Source organism: Heterodontus francisci, chromosome 41, assembly GCF_036365525.1.
Source record: "Heterodontus francisci isolate sHetFra1 chromosome 41, sHetFra1.hap1, whole genome shotgun sequence".
Taxonomy (NCBI): Eukaryota; Metazoa; Chordata; class Chondrichthyes; order Heterodontiformes; family Heterodontidae; genus Heterodontus; species Heterodontus francisci.
Window position 1 is genome coordinate 36868377 of NC_090411.1, and position 14309 is coordinate 36882685.

A 14309-nucleotide genomic window follows, 5' to 3' on the forward strand; every position below is an offset into this window, starting at 1 on the left:
GGCAGCAGAGTTTTTGATGACATCAAGTTTACGGAGAGTAGAATGTGGGAGACCGGCCTGGAGAGCATTGAGATAATCAGGTCTGGAAGTAACAAAGGCATGGATGATGGTTTCAGCAGCAGATGAGCTGAGATAGGGGTGGAGATAGGTGATGTTAAAGAGATAGAAATAGGCGGTCTTAGTGATGGAGTAGATATGTAGTAGGAAGCTCATCTCGGGGTCAAATATGACACCAAGGTTGCAAACAGTCTTGTTCAGCCTCAGACTGTCAAAACTGCTGTTTTACAAAAGAGATGTTGAACTGAGGCTCAGTTCTTATCAGCCTCCGACAGTTGCCAGGGTGAGGGATGGAATCATCTAGGGAGTTGAGTTTGTCACTGAGACTGAAGACAAAAGCTTCGGTCTTACCAATATTTATTTGGAATACATTTCTGCTGATTCAGTACTGGATGTTGGACAAGACGTCTGGTAATTTAGAGACAGTGGAGGGGGTCGTGAGAAGTGGAGGTGAGGTAGAGCTGGGTGTCATCAGTGTACATGTGAAGACCGATGCTGTGTTTTCAGATGATGGCACGAGAAGCATGTAGATCAGAAATAGGAGGGGGCCAAGGATAAATTCTTGAGGGACACCAAGAGGTAACGGCATGGGAGCAGGAAGAGAAGCCATTGAAAGTGATTCTATGAAAATAAAGAGACAGAAGTAGGGAAGTGGAGTGATGATGGGACAGTGCAGCCCATTAACTAGCTGGTTGAATGACCAGTTTCTCTGTTGTATAGTCTATAGGATTAACGTCCTCATTCCAATTAAGACACAATAATCCGAACAAAACTCTTTTGTATCAAACACAGATTATTCAGGATGGTCTGGGTTTTGCTGATATTAATTCTGATGTAAAATTTGTTGGCGCTCGTTCCAAAATGAAAATCCCAATCAGCCAAATAGCCAAGATCCAACATGGTACCAATCACAATGGTGATGTTAACACAGAAACCATGTGTGTTGCTTTGGCAGTTGCCATGCCAATACAGTATCTCACGCTGTATTTAAACAAGGCAGCAGGTTATAGACGGAAGCAGAGTCTTACATTTGTTCCAATGTAATCCAGCGCAGTAATGTGATCTTGATGTCCAATGAAGCCAGGAAATCCCATCCAGATCTTAATCCAGATCTTTACCAGAGCTCACAGGGTAAGGTCTGGGGATGAGGTTTGTACCATCAGACAGAGGCTGTTTAAACTAACAGTTAACTTGAAGTCTGAGCCAAAAATGCATCCACTGTTAGAATCCAGGGAACATAAACAGCAGAAGAGAGGATTTAATGGGGAGAAAGAGCAACAAATGACATCAGATGGCCACAGATAGACGTGAACAGCGAGGAGCTCCCCAGTGAGCTGACTGCCCAGGAGCCATCTTGGTCTTCCAAAAAAAATCTGCTGCCTTTTATTTGTTTTTCTGATCTGTGAGCTGTGGAAAAAATCTGGAAAAATCAACAACTAGATCTTGTTTGAAACTTGGCTTCAAATTTCTGGACTTATCTCAACATGAAGAAGATGCTTTTGCTTTGGACTGCACTGGTTATAACGTAAGACCCAACTTTGTCTCTGAATTGCTGCTCTGTTCTATTTAAGGTAACTTTGATCAGTTTTACTGCCCTTAACCCACAACTACTGTGATTGAGAAAATCCAGTCTCCTGCTGACCCTGTGACTTGGCCACTGGTTACACTATTTTTTTCCGCTTCAGTCTTTTTCTGGCCAGAAAATCACCCGCCTCTGCTGAGTTTACTCCAAAGTGACCTCCAGTTATCTCAGATCGACCACCCGAGGGTGTAGTAATTGGAGGGTTCAGGCGATGCCGGAGGCAGTGACCTATAGCTGCTCCCTTTGCACACCTGGAGGATTTGATCACATCTACTCTTGTGCTGGGTAGATGTACTGGGCAGTGCGGACTGCGACACCGACCACTCCCTGGTGTGCAGCAAGGTTAGACTCAAACCAAAGAAGCTGCATCACTCCAAGCAGAAGGGCCTCCCGCTCATCAACACGAGCAGAATTTCTTATCCACAGCTGTTCCATAAGTTTCTAAATTCACTTGAAAAAGCCCTTCAAAACACTCCTGCAGGGGATGCAGAGACAAAGTGGGCCCACATCAGAGACGCCATCTATGACTCAGCAATGACCACCAATGGCAAACGTGTGAAGAGGAATGCAGACTGGTTTCAATCTCACTTTGAAGAGCTGGAACCTGTCATAGCCGCTATGCGCATTGCACTGTTGAACTACAAGAAAGCCCCCAGCGAGTTAACATCTGTAGCACTTAAAGTAGCCAGAAGCGCTGCACAAAGAACAGCCAGGCGCTGCGCAAACGACTACTGGCAACACCTATGCAGTCGTATTCAGCTGGCCTCTGACACCGGAAATATTAGAGGAATGTATGATGGTATTAAGAGAACTTTTGGGCCAACCATCAGGAAGATCACCCCTTTCAAATCTAAATCAGAGGACACAATCACTGACCAACGCAATCAAATGGACCGCTGGGTTGAGCACTACCTGGAACTGTACTCCAGGGAGAATGTTGTCACTGAGACCGCCCTCAATGCAGCCCAGCCTCTACCAGTCATGGATGAGCTGGACGTACAGCCAACCAAATCGGAACTCAGTGATGCCATTGATTCTCTAGCCAGTGGAAAAGCCCCTGGGAAGGACAGCATTACCCCTGAAATAATCAAGAGTGCCAAGCCTGCTATACTCTCAGCACTCTATGAACTGCTTTGCCTGTGCTGGGACGAGGGAGCGGTACCACAGGACATGCATGATGCCAATATCATCACCCTCTAAGAACAAGGGTGACTGCGGTGACTGCAACAACTACAGTGGAATCTCCCTGCTCAGCATAGTGGGGAAAGTCTTCGCTCAAGTCCTTTTAAACAGACTCCAGAAGCTGGCTGAGCGTGTCTACCCTGAGGCACAGTGTGGCTTTCAAGCAGAGAGATCCACCATTGACAGGCAGTTCTCCCTTCGCCAGCTACAGGAGAAATGCCTTGAACAACAGATGCCCCTCTACGTTGCTTTCATTGATCTCACCAAAGCCTTTGACCTCGTCAGCAGACGTGGTCTCTTCAGACTACTAGAAAAGATCGGATGTCCACCAAAGCTACTAAGTATCATCACCTCATTCCATGACAATATGAAAGGCACAATTCAGCATAGCGGTGCCTCATCAGACCCCTTTCCTATCCTGAGTGGCCTGAAACAGGGCTGTGTTCTCGCACCCACACTGTTTGGGATTTTCTTCTCCCTGCTGCTCTCACATGCGTTCAAGTCTTCTGAAGAAGGAATTTTCCTCCACACAAGATCAGGTGGCAGGTTGTTCAACCTTGCCCGTCTTAGAGCGAAGACCAAAGTACGGAAAGTCCTCATCAGGGAACTCCTCTTTGCTGATGATGCTGCATTAACATCTCACACTGAAGAGTGTCTGCTGAGACTCATCGACAGGTTTGCGGCTGCCTGCAACGAATTTGGCCTAACCATCAGCCTCAAGAAAACGAACATCATGGGACAGGACGTCAGAAATGCTCCATCCATCAATATCAGTGACCACGCTCTGGAAGTGGTTCAAGAGTTCACCTACCTAGGCTCGACTATCACCAGTAACCTGTCTCTCGATGCAGAAATCAACAAGCGCATGGGAAAGGCGTCCACTGCTATGTCCAGACTGGCCAAGAGGGTGTGGGAAAATGGCGCACTGACACGGAACACAAAAGTCCGAGTGTATCAAGCCTGTGTCCTCAGTACCTTGCTGTATGGCAGCGAGGCCTGGACAACGTATGTCAGCCAAGAGCAACGTCTCAACTCATTCCATCTTCGCTGCCTCCGGAGAATCCTTGGAATCAGGAGGCAGGACCGTATCTCCAACACAGAAGTCCTCGAGGTGGCCAACATCCCCAGCATATACACCCTACTGAGTCAGCGGCGCTTGAGATGGCTTGGCCATGTGAGCCGCATGGAAGATGGCAAGATCCCCAAGGACACATTGTACAGCGAGCTCGCCACTGGTATCAGACCCACCGGCTGTCCATGTCTCCACTTTAAAGACGTCTGCAAACGCGACATGAAGTCCTGTGACATTGATCACAAGTCGTGGGAGTCAGTTGCCAGTGATCGCCAGAGCTGGCGGGCAGCCATAAAGGCGGGGCTAAAGTGTGGCGAGTCAAAGAGACTTAGCAGTTGGCAGGAAAAAAGACAGAAGTGCAAGGGGAGAGCCAACTGTGCAACAGCCCCGACAAACAAATTTTATCTGCAGCACCTGTGGAAGAGCCTGTCACTCTAGAATTGGACTTTATAGCCACTCCAGGCGCTGTTCCACACACCACTGACCACCTCCAGGCGCTTACCCATTGTCTCCCGAGACAAGGAATCCAAAGAGAACTCTTGTGCTGATCTTGGGCCCTGCTGGTCGGTGCCTTCAACATTAATAACATCAAGAGCTAATGGCAAAGGGAGTAAATCTGACAAAATCTGGAGTGGAGTCCCAGTAGGCAGTTGGTGTTTCCCTCAAGTTAACACCTTCTGCCAACACCTGCAACTGAATAGGCCCCAGATGTATAGACTATCGTCTTTTCTGTGGACACCAGCCTACGAGTCCGAGAGGGGGAATGCAGATGCTCGGCAAATCTGCACCTCCTGAAACCACAGCAAACAGAGAAAGGCTACTAGTTATACAAGAGTTCCAGTTGGTATATTTAGTGATCCCCAGCTGGGCTGGGAACTAACATTAAATTCCTATTGGATATGTTGTTGCAAGATCTTTCCTCCCTGAGCCAGTCTCTGACGAAAGGTGGAATGTTGACCTTGTTTGTGAATATTGGAAATGGATAAATTGTTAGTTTGATTCCCCATTCAGCTCATTCAGAGAAGCAGCTCATTGAGGAGGAGACTGAGGATGAAAAGGAGAGAGAAGAGGAGGAGGAACAGACAGAGGAGGGTGGGAGCGTGTCTCTGCAGTTCAACAGCTGTGGAAAAGCATCCCATAATGTGAGTGATCTATTATTCTCCTTTCTGACTCCCACTTCCTGTTTTTTTTCTTGGAATTGTTTTCAATTCTAGCCACAAACATAACAACGGAGAGTGATTGTGTGGGAAGGAGAGGGTTTGGGGGTGAAGGGAGAGGGAGAGCGTGGGAAGGAGGGGGGGGGTGGGGTTGAAGGGAGAGGGAGAGTGTGGGAAGGAGAGGGTTTGGGGGTGAAGGGAGAGGGAGAATGTGGGAAGGAGGGGGGTGGGGTTGAAGGGAGAGTGTGGGAAGGAGAGGGTTTGGGGGTGAAAGGCGAAGGAGAGGGTTTGGGGGTGAAAGGAGAGGGAGAGCGTGGGAAGGAGGGGGGGGTGGGGTTGAAGGGAGAGGGAGAGTGTGGGAAGGAGAGGGTTTGGGGGTGAAGGGAGAGTGTGGGAAGGAGGGGGGTGGGGTTGAAGGGAGAGGGAGAGTGTGGGAAGGAGAGGGTTTGGGGGTGAAGGGAGAGGGAGGGTGTGGGAAGGACAGGGTTTGGGGGTGAAGGGAGAGGGTTTGGGGGTGAAGGGAGAAGGAGGGTGTGGGAAGGAGAGGGTTTGGGGGTGAAGGGAGAGGGAGAGTGTGTGAAGGAGTGTTTGGGGGTGAAGGGAGAGGGAGGGTGTGGGAAGGAGAGGGTTTGGGGGTGAAGGGAGAGGGAGGGTGTGGGAAGGAGAGGGTTTGGGGGTGAAGGGAGAGGGAGAGTGTGTGAAGGGGAGTGTTTGGGGGTGAAGGGAGAGGGAGGGTGTGGGAAGGAGAGGGTTTGGGGGTGAAGGGAGAGGGTTTGGGGGTGAAGGGAGAAGGAGGGTGTGGGAAGGAGAGGGTTTGGGGGTGAAGGGAGAGGGAGGGTGTGGGAAGGAGAGGGTTTGGGGGTGAAAGGAGAGGGAGAGTGTGGGAAGGAGAGGGTTTGGGGGTGAAGGGAGAGGGAGGGTGTGGCGTTGAAGGGAGAGGGAGGGTGTGGGAGGGAGAGGGGGGTACGAGGGGGCAGAGGGAATGATCCTGAACATAAAGGGGGTTGAGTGATGAGGGAAGATTAGAGAAGTGTGAGTACTACAATCAAAAGAAAGACTGGCATTTATATAATGCCCTATATGACCTCACTGTGCTACTGTGGTGAGTTAGGGTTAATTTTTCATTAAATTTACTCTGATATTCTCTAATCCTGTGACAACTGGTTGATGCTTGCAGTGACACTGATACCTCATCCTTTATTATCCAGGAAAAACCCAGATGTGAGAATGTCTCCGTTAAAGTAGGAAACCTTGAGGAATTCGCCTTCAAACCTGCACCACAAGGAACAGTTATAAAATGTCGGATCACCAGGGACAAAAAGGGAATGGACAAGGGAATGTTCCCGACATACTACCTGCACATGGAGAGAGACGATGGGAAAAAGGTACCTGTTAGATTCTAGATCTAGGATCTTGCGCAGGGGGCTTGAATAAATCAGCACCAATTCCATACATTACCTGAGAAACAGCAGCCAGCGGTAAACTGGCTTCTGCACCAGGGTCCCTTTGGGCTTCTAACTCCATACAACCCCGTGATTAAAGGAATGGTGGTTCTCATTGGTTCTATAAAAGTGATTTTCTTTCATTGGCTAAATTATTGTGGCCCATTAATTCAAATTCTCTGTCTCTGTGCCTCTCTCCCTCTCCAAGCCTTGAAAGAACAGACAGACAACCTCCGAAGGGTCACCACAGTGAGGCTGCTGGGAGGTGTGTGCCTTAGAAGTGACTCATGACCCTTACTTTCACTGGATAGGCTAACAGCACCTAGACTTGCAGCAGTGAGATGGAGCCTGGGCTCCATGTGACTGGGAACATTGGCGGATGAACACCCTGTGCCATCCCAGCCGATTCCATCTCTAACAGGGTTCCAACTCGGGTTGGTGTTCCCAATTCCTGTTTGCTGAGTTCCGGACTTCGGCTGCCCAGTGATGAGAAAATTGGAGGAATATCTTTATGCAATGACTCCCATCAGCCAGCGGGGGTGGGGAGGGAGGGAGGGGGTGGTTGGAGGGTAGAGGGTAGGGGTAGGGAGGGGGTTAAGGCCGGGGGCAGAGGCTGTAGAAGAGACCGGACCTCTCAGCTTTGTGAAATGTGAGCTGCACAAATTGCAAACAGTAAACATGTGTCATTTGATGACTTTTAGATCTTCTTGATGGCGGGTCGAAAACGCAAAAAGAGCAAAACTTCAAACTATCTCATTTCCACTGACCCAACAAACTTGTCCCGTGGTGGAGAGTGTTTCATCGGGAAACTGAGGTGAGTTTGAGGCTTTGTCCATCCCTTGCCGAAACCTGAAGATGTGATTGAGTTTGTGGAAATGGGAAATTTCTGACAGAGCTTTTTGGTGATGAATAGCTTGAGGGTCTCCACTCGTTAAGCATGGGCAAGGAAGCAGCCTCCATGAACTACCACAGCCAGTACGGAGATTGAACCTGCCCTGTTGGAATTTGTCCGCCTCACACTCTAGCTGAACCCCTGCCTGTAGCCACCCCCCACCATTCCAACCCCCCCCACCATTCCAACCCCCATTTGCCTATTGAGTAGTGTTGTGAGAACTCGCTGCAAGGGCTAAGGGTGAAAGGCTGTCTCTCTAATGCTTTAATGATTCAATCTGAAATGAGTTTTTGTCTCAGCCCAGATTGACTGATTGCTCAGTGTCCGGCTGTGCCCAGTGATTGTCCAGTGCCTGGCTGTGCCCAGTGATTGTCCAGTGCCTGGCTGTGCCCAGTGATTGCCCAATGCCCGGCTGTACTAAAATAATATCAACATCTGAGCAGTCTGTCCTTGTTTCTGACTCTAGGTACAAGCTGTGGAAAACCCATTCCTTCCTCCAGCCCTCTCACCATCTGGTGCAGCTGTTGATTTGTTAGTATTTATTAAATTGAAACATCTCTGTATCACATGATGTTTCTGCAGTACTAACTAAAACTCTTGGAAGACATCTCCTTAAATCCCAAACCAGAGCAGACCCTTACACTGATATAACCTGACATGTACGACTCCTCATTGCAGGTCTAATGTCCTTGGGACCAAATTCACTGTGTTTGATAATGGGGTGAATCCAGACAAGACACCCATGGTGCCAGAGTGCATGGCTATTCGAGAAGAGATTGTAGCTGTTTGCTATGTAAGTAATCCATTATATATATGACTGCATCTAGAATGCTGAGGAAAGAAGAGAGGTTCAGAACACAATCATTCAAACATCCTTAAATATGGAGGACTGTCAGTGTAACATTCTGTACATAAAGGAAGAGAGCGTAAACCAGGTAACTGCAGCCTAGTCAACCAGGTAACCAAGTAACTTCAGTCAGTCAACCAGGTAACTGCAATAAATACAAGAAATGCTGGAATCACTCAGCAGGTCTGGCAGCATCTGTGGAAAGAGAAGCAGAGTTAACGTTTCGGGTCAGTGACCCTTCATCGGAACTGACAAATATTAGAAAAGTCACAGATTATAAGCAAGTGAGGTGGGGGTGGGGCAAGAGATAACAAAGGAGAAGGTGTAGATTGGACCAGGCCACATAGCTGACCAAAAGGTCACAGAGAAAAGGCAAACAATATGTTAATGATGTGTTGAAAGACAAAGCATTAGTACAGATTAGGTGTAAATACACTGAATATTGAACAGCAGCAAGTGCAAACCTGAAAAAAACAGTGGGTAAGCAAATTGAACAAACTAAGATGAAATGAAATAAATGCAAAAAAAAGGAAGAAAAAATAACTAAAAATGAAAGTAAAATGGGGGGCTGTCATACTCTGAAATTATTGAACTCAATGTTCAGTCCGGCAGGCTGTAGTGTGCCTAATCGGTAAATGAGATGCTGTTCCTCGAGCTTGCGTTGATGTTCACTGGAACACTGCAGCAATCCCAGGACAGAGATGTGAGCATGAGAGCAGGGGGAAGTGTTGAAATGGCAAGCAACCGGAAGCTCAGGGTCCTGCTTGCGGACTGAGCGGAGATGTTCCAGGTAACTGCAGCCTAGTCAACCAGGTAACTGCAGCCAGTCAACCAGGTAACTGCAGCCTAGGGAACCAGGTAACTGCAGCCCAGTCAACCAGTCAGCCAGGTAACTGCAGCCCAGTCAGCCAGGTAACTGCAGCCCAGTCAACCAGGTAACTGCAGCCTAGGTAACCAGGTAACTGCAGCCCAGTCAACCAGTCAGCCAGGTAACCAGGTAACTGCAGCCCAGTCAGCCAGGTAACTGCAGCCTAGTCAGCCAGGTAACTGCAGCCTAGTCAGCCAGGTAACTGCAGCCTAGTCAACCTGGTAACCAGGTAACTGCAGCCCAGTCAACCTGGTAACCAGGTAACTGCAGCCCAGTCAACCAAGTAACTGCAGACCAGTCAACCAGGTAACTAGGTAACTGCAGCCTAGTCAGCCAGGTAACCAGGTAACTGCAGCCCAATCAACCTGGTAAACAGGTAACGGCAGCCCAGTCAACCAGGTAACTGCAGCCCAGTCAACCAGTCAGCCAGGTAACTGCAGCCTAGTCAACCTGGTAACCAGGTAACTGCAGCCTAGTCAGCCAGGTAACTGCAGCCCAGTCAGCCAGGTAACTGCAGCCCAGTCAACCAGGTAACTGCAGCCCAGTCAACCAGTCAGCCAGGTAACTGCAGCCTAGTCAGCCAGTCAGCCAGGTAACTGCAGCCTAGTCAACCTGGTAACCAGGTAACTGCAGCCCAGTCAACCAAGTAACTGCAGACCAGTCAACCAGGTAACTAGGTAACTGCAGCCTAGTCAGCCAGGTAACCAGGTAACTGCAGCCCAATCAACCTGGTAAACAGGTAACGGCAGCCCAGTCAACCAGGTAACTGCAGCCCAGTCAACCAGTCAGCCAGGTAACTGCAGCCTAGTCAACCTGGTAACCAGGTAACTGCAGCCTAGTCAGCCAGGTAACTGCAGCCCAGTCAGCCAGGTAACTGCAGCCCAGTCAACCAGGTAACTGCAGCCCAGTCAACCAGTCAGCCAGGTAACTGCAGCCTAGTCAGCCAGTCAGCCAGGTAACTGCAGCCTAGTCAACCTGGTAACCAGGTAACTGCAGCCCAGTCAACCAAGTAACTGCAGACCAGTCAGCCAGGTAAGTAGGTAACTGCAGCCCAGTCAAACTGGTAACCAGGTAATTGCAGCCCAGTCAGCCAGCTAACTGCAGCCCAGTCAACCAGGTAAGTGCAGCCCAGTCAACCAGGTAACTGCAGCCCAGTCAGCCAGGTAACCAGGTAACTGCAGCCCAGTCAACCAGGTAACTGCAGCCCAATCAACCTGGTAAACAGGTAACTGCAGCCCAGTCAACCTGGTAACCAGGTAACTGCAGCCCAGTCAACCAAGTAACTGCAGCCCAGTCAACCAAGTAACTGCAGCCCAGTCAGCCAGGTAACCTAGTAACTGCAGCCCAGTCAACCAGGTAACTGCAGCCCAGTCAGCCAGGTAACCAGGTAACTGCAGCCCAGTCAACCAAGTAACTGCAGCCCAGTCAGCCAGATAACCAGGTAACTGCAGCCCAGTCAGCCAGGTAACTGCAGCCCTGTCAGCCAGGTAACCAGGTAACTGAGGCCCAGTCAGCCTAATAACGGTAGTGGGTAAGCAGCTAGAGGCCATAATACAGGATAAAATTAATACTCGCTGAGTTAAGGACACCCAGCAGAGATTTATAAAAGGCCAGTTGTGTCTCTTTAAAGCAATGACCAAGTGTTTTGATAAAGGACATTTAGTGGATGTTGTGAACATGGCATGTGGAAATCCCATTATGAAGTTGGACAGAAACCACAGAGCTCTGTTAATGATGTTTTTGGGCTGGAGAAATGTAAACAGTGATGTCCTCAGGGTCAGTGTTAGGACCATTGCTCTTCTCAATATGTACAAATGATCTGCAGTTGGATATAGGAAACACAAAAGCACTTTACAGCCAATGAAACACTTTTTGAAGTGCAGTCACTATTGTAATGTAGGGAACGCAGCAGACAATTTGCACACAGCAAGATTCCACAAACAGCAATGTGGTAATGATCAAACAATCTGTTTTAGTGATGTTGGTCAGGACACCAGGCAGAGCTCCCCTGCTCTTCACAATAATGCCATGGGATCTTTTATGTCCACCTAAGGGGGCAAACAGCACCTTGATTTAACATCACATCTGAAAGACAGTTCCTCTGACAGTGCAGCACTCCCTTCGTACTGCACTGGAGTATCAGCCTCTGGAGTGGGACTTGAACCAGCAACTTTGTGACTGAGAGGTGAGGGTGATACCCACTGAGCCAGATCATCAACATTTACCAGCAACACAAAGATAGGTCAGTGTCCTTTGGACTTGAGGGAACGACTGAGGTGGGAGAGTATAATGATTTTACCTTGGCCAAGAGAGTCAGCGGTTGAGCAAACGACATCAGAGAGGAAGTTTTGTGGAAGTATGGTGGTGATTGGAGGCCAAAGACTAGGCTTTTGGCAGCTTGAAAACTGTAATTGTAAATGACATGGTTTTTATTCCCAGGGACAGGCACAGAAATAACTGGGATTGGGAGAGAGCGATGTGGAGCACAACACCACAAACTCCAGCTAACCATAAGTTTTTATTTTCTCATTGCTCTCATTACAGGAAACCAACATTCTCGGATTTAAAGGACCACGGAAGATGACAGTGATTATCCCGGGAATGAACCTGGATGGCGAGAGAGTTTGCATTCGACCCAGGAATGTGAGTCCTGTCCCTTTAGGCTAGACGAGACCCCTCACAAACTCCCTGCACCAAAGGAAGTGATTTGATGGGCTGTGCCACCTTCTCCTCCAATATTCCATTCTCCCACTCGTGAATTTGGGGTTTGCTGTGCATTCTAACCTGACAGTTTATGTACAGAGTACTAACCAGATTTGCAATGACCAGTCCCAAGGAATAAATCTATAGGAATAAAGAACGGGTCACGGCAAGGGCAGGTATTTTTAGGGTTTTGTCCATTGCCTTTTCTATGGATGATGAAAGGAACAAGTTTCAAACACCCCATTTCTTTAAATCATCACAGCAGTTTTGTCCCTTGCACTGACTTTCGCTACCAAAATACTGACCAACCCCACGCTGACAAACCCCACGCTGACATACTCCATACACAAGTACAGAGAAAGATGGAATTGGGTGTGGAGGGAGGTGAAGTTGTTACAAATTTTACTCAACACAGTGTCAGCCATGGCTCAGTTGCTGACATTTTCACTTCTATGTCACACAGTTCCAACTTCAAGTCCCATACCAGGGTCTGAGCACAAAAATTCCTGACACTCTAGTGCATTACTGAGGGAGTGCTGCACTGTCATAGGTCTGCCTTTCAGATGAGATGTTAAACCGAGGCCCTGTCTGCCCCCTCAGGTGGTTATAAAGGATCCCATGCCACTATTTCAAAGAGCAGGGGAGTTCTCCCCGGTGTCTTGGCCAATATTTATCCCTCAATCAACATCACTAAAACAGATTATTTGGTCATTATCACATTGCTGTTTGTGGGATCTTGCTGTGTGCAGCTGGCTGTCACATTTCCTACATTACAACATTGACTACACTTCAAAAGTACATCATTGGCTGTAAAGTGTTTGAGATGTCCTGTGGTCGTGAAAGTCACTATATAAATGCAAGTCTTTTTTTTTCTTTCAATATGCCCCATTTACTGAGTTTGAGTGGATTTGTGCCTCGCTCACGTCCTGACAGGCTCCTACCCCTGGGTACCATTTAAGAGGCAATGCAATTTCTCACAAACATCAGTTCCTCATGTGCCAGTCTGGGCAGTGAAATATTGGACCGTTGGAATATCGCAGCCAAACCCAGTCCTGTCCTCACCCAACATTCCCATCTGAACCTTGCCACAGACCAGGCTAGCCCTGTCCTAGGCCTTGTGCTTCACAGACAGGAGCGGAACCATTACCCTGAGCTATTGCTGGGATGTAGCTGTAAGAGGCTCTGATGTGTATTTTCATGGCACCAGGAACATGAGACGTTGCTAACACGATGGCAGAATAAAAACATGGAGAATATCATCGAGCTGCACAACAAGGCTCCAGTATGGAATGAAGACACTCAGTCCTATGTCCTGAACTTCCATGGGCGGGTGACCCAGGCATCAGTAAAGAATTTCCAGATCATCCATTCCAATGACCGTAAGTAAGGGGTTCAAGGGTCGAGGCTGTGTTTAAGGGTCAGCACTGTTGGCACCAGCCTGACTTCCCTATAACAGTTTTCTTTAATTGTGAAACTCAGGTGAAGGATTAAAGTCCTGGGGTTAGGCAACTCTGAGGCTAGAAAGTATAAACCAGGGGTCAGAGTTCACCGAGCATGGTGTTGATTGTCGAATGGAGGGAGGCAAACTGTTCTATGGGGAGTTGAAGATGGTTTGATGATTTTAATGAATGGGGGAAATGAGAGTTTGGGAGTTCAAGGTTCAGAGGGTGAAGAACAGTTTGTATAGAAGTACGGTAACTATTTGTGGATCAGTCTATTATCCACTGTCTGACTCTCTTCTCTGTTCCAGCTGATTACATCATCATGCAGTTTGGCCGGGTTGCTGATGACGTCTTCACCATGGATTATAACTACCCTATGTGCCCCATTCAGGCCTTTGCAGTCTCACTGTCGAGTTTTGACAGCAAACTAGCCTGTGAGTAGAACCTCACTCACTGCCATGGGACAGGGAGAGAGGCTGAAACAAAATCAATCCTCAAACTTTCAAATCACCGGGAAAGTGGGAGCAGACACAAGAACAGCAACTGTACAATAGAGAAATCCAGGAATATTCTGCAGATTTACCAGGATATCTGACCCTAAAGCTGAGACAATGTTTTTAACAAACAGTGCCAGAGGCTGGGGAAAGTTTAATGAATGTTCATGTTAAATGCTTGTACTGAAAACTCTGTGTATCTTGTTTATGGTGCTATGCAAATGTTCATACACTTTTGCTCATGATCTGGTAGCAGTTGGATCTTCTACCACATTATGCAACAATTAGATAGATGGTAAAACTTTTGGATTAATCAGGAACACTATGGAAGGAAGGGTCTAATGGGATGGGGAGCTGGATCAGGCACAGAGTAGCAGATTCTCTGCAGCCACTCCGTTGATCCCAGTACACGGAATCATAGAATGACAGAGGCCATTCGGCCCCATCTGAAACCAGCTGGAAAGCTTCATCTCCACATCACACCTGTGGACACAGGTGAAATCAGGTTGGTGTTTGACAAATCTATGGAGAAAAGCCCACAATCAGGTATTCTGTTCACTATTTAACCTCA

The 14309-nt window shown here is 48.1% G+C and overlaps 1 protein-coding gene and 1 long non-coding RNA gene across 9 annotated transcripts in view; both read left to right on the forward strand.

Moving 5' to 3' along the window:
* The window catches only part of LOC137353499 (tubby protein homolog), a 33349-nt gene extending 19421 nt beyond the window's left edge, over window positions 1-13928 (forward strand). For 7 of the 8 annotated variants that reach the window (XM_068019851.1, XM_068019853.1, XM_068019856.1 and 4 more), the window contains 7 exons: window positions 4905-5035; window positions 6259-6435; window positions 7194-7306; window positions 8063-8177; window positions 11644-11742; window positions 13010-13181; window positions 13553-13928. In XM_068019851.1, coding sequence (XP_067875952.1) covers window positions 4905-5035; window positions 6259-6435; window positions 7194-7306; window positions 8063-8177; window positions 11644-11742; window positions 13010-13181; window positions 13553-13686 — 941 coding nt within the window. In that variant the 3' untranslated portion in view covers window positions 13687-13928. The remainder of the gene's footprint in view (window positions 1-4904; window positions 5036-6258; window positions 6436-7193; window positions 7307-8062; window positions 8178-11643; window positions 11743-13009; window positions 13182-13552) is intronic. The other variant, XM_068019857.1, reaches the window with a different exon arrangement.
* Window positions 1-14309, forward strand: part of LOC137353506 (uncharacterized) — a 691250-nt gene that overhangs the window by 49423 nt on the left and 627518 nt on the right. The gene's annotated exons all lie outside the window — the stretch shown is intronic.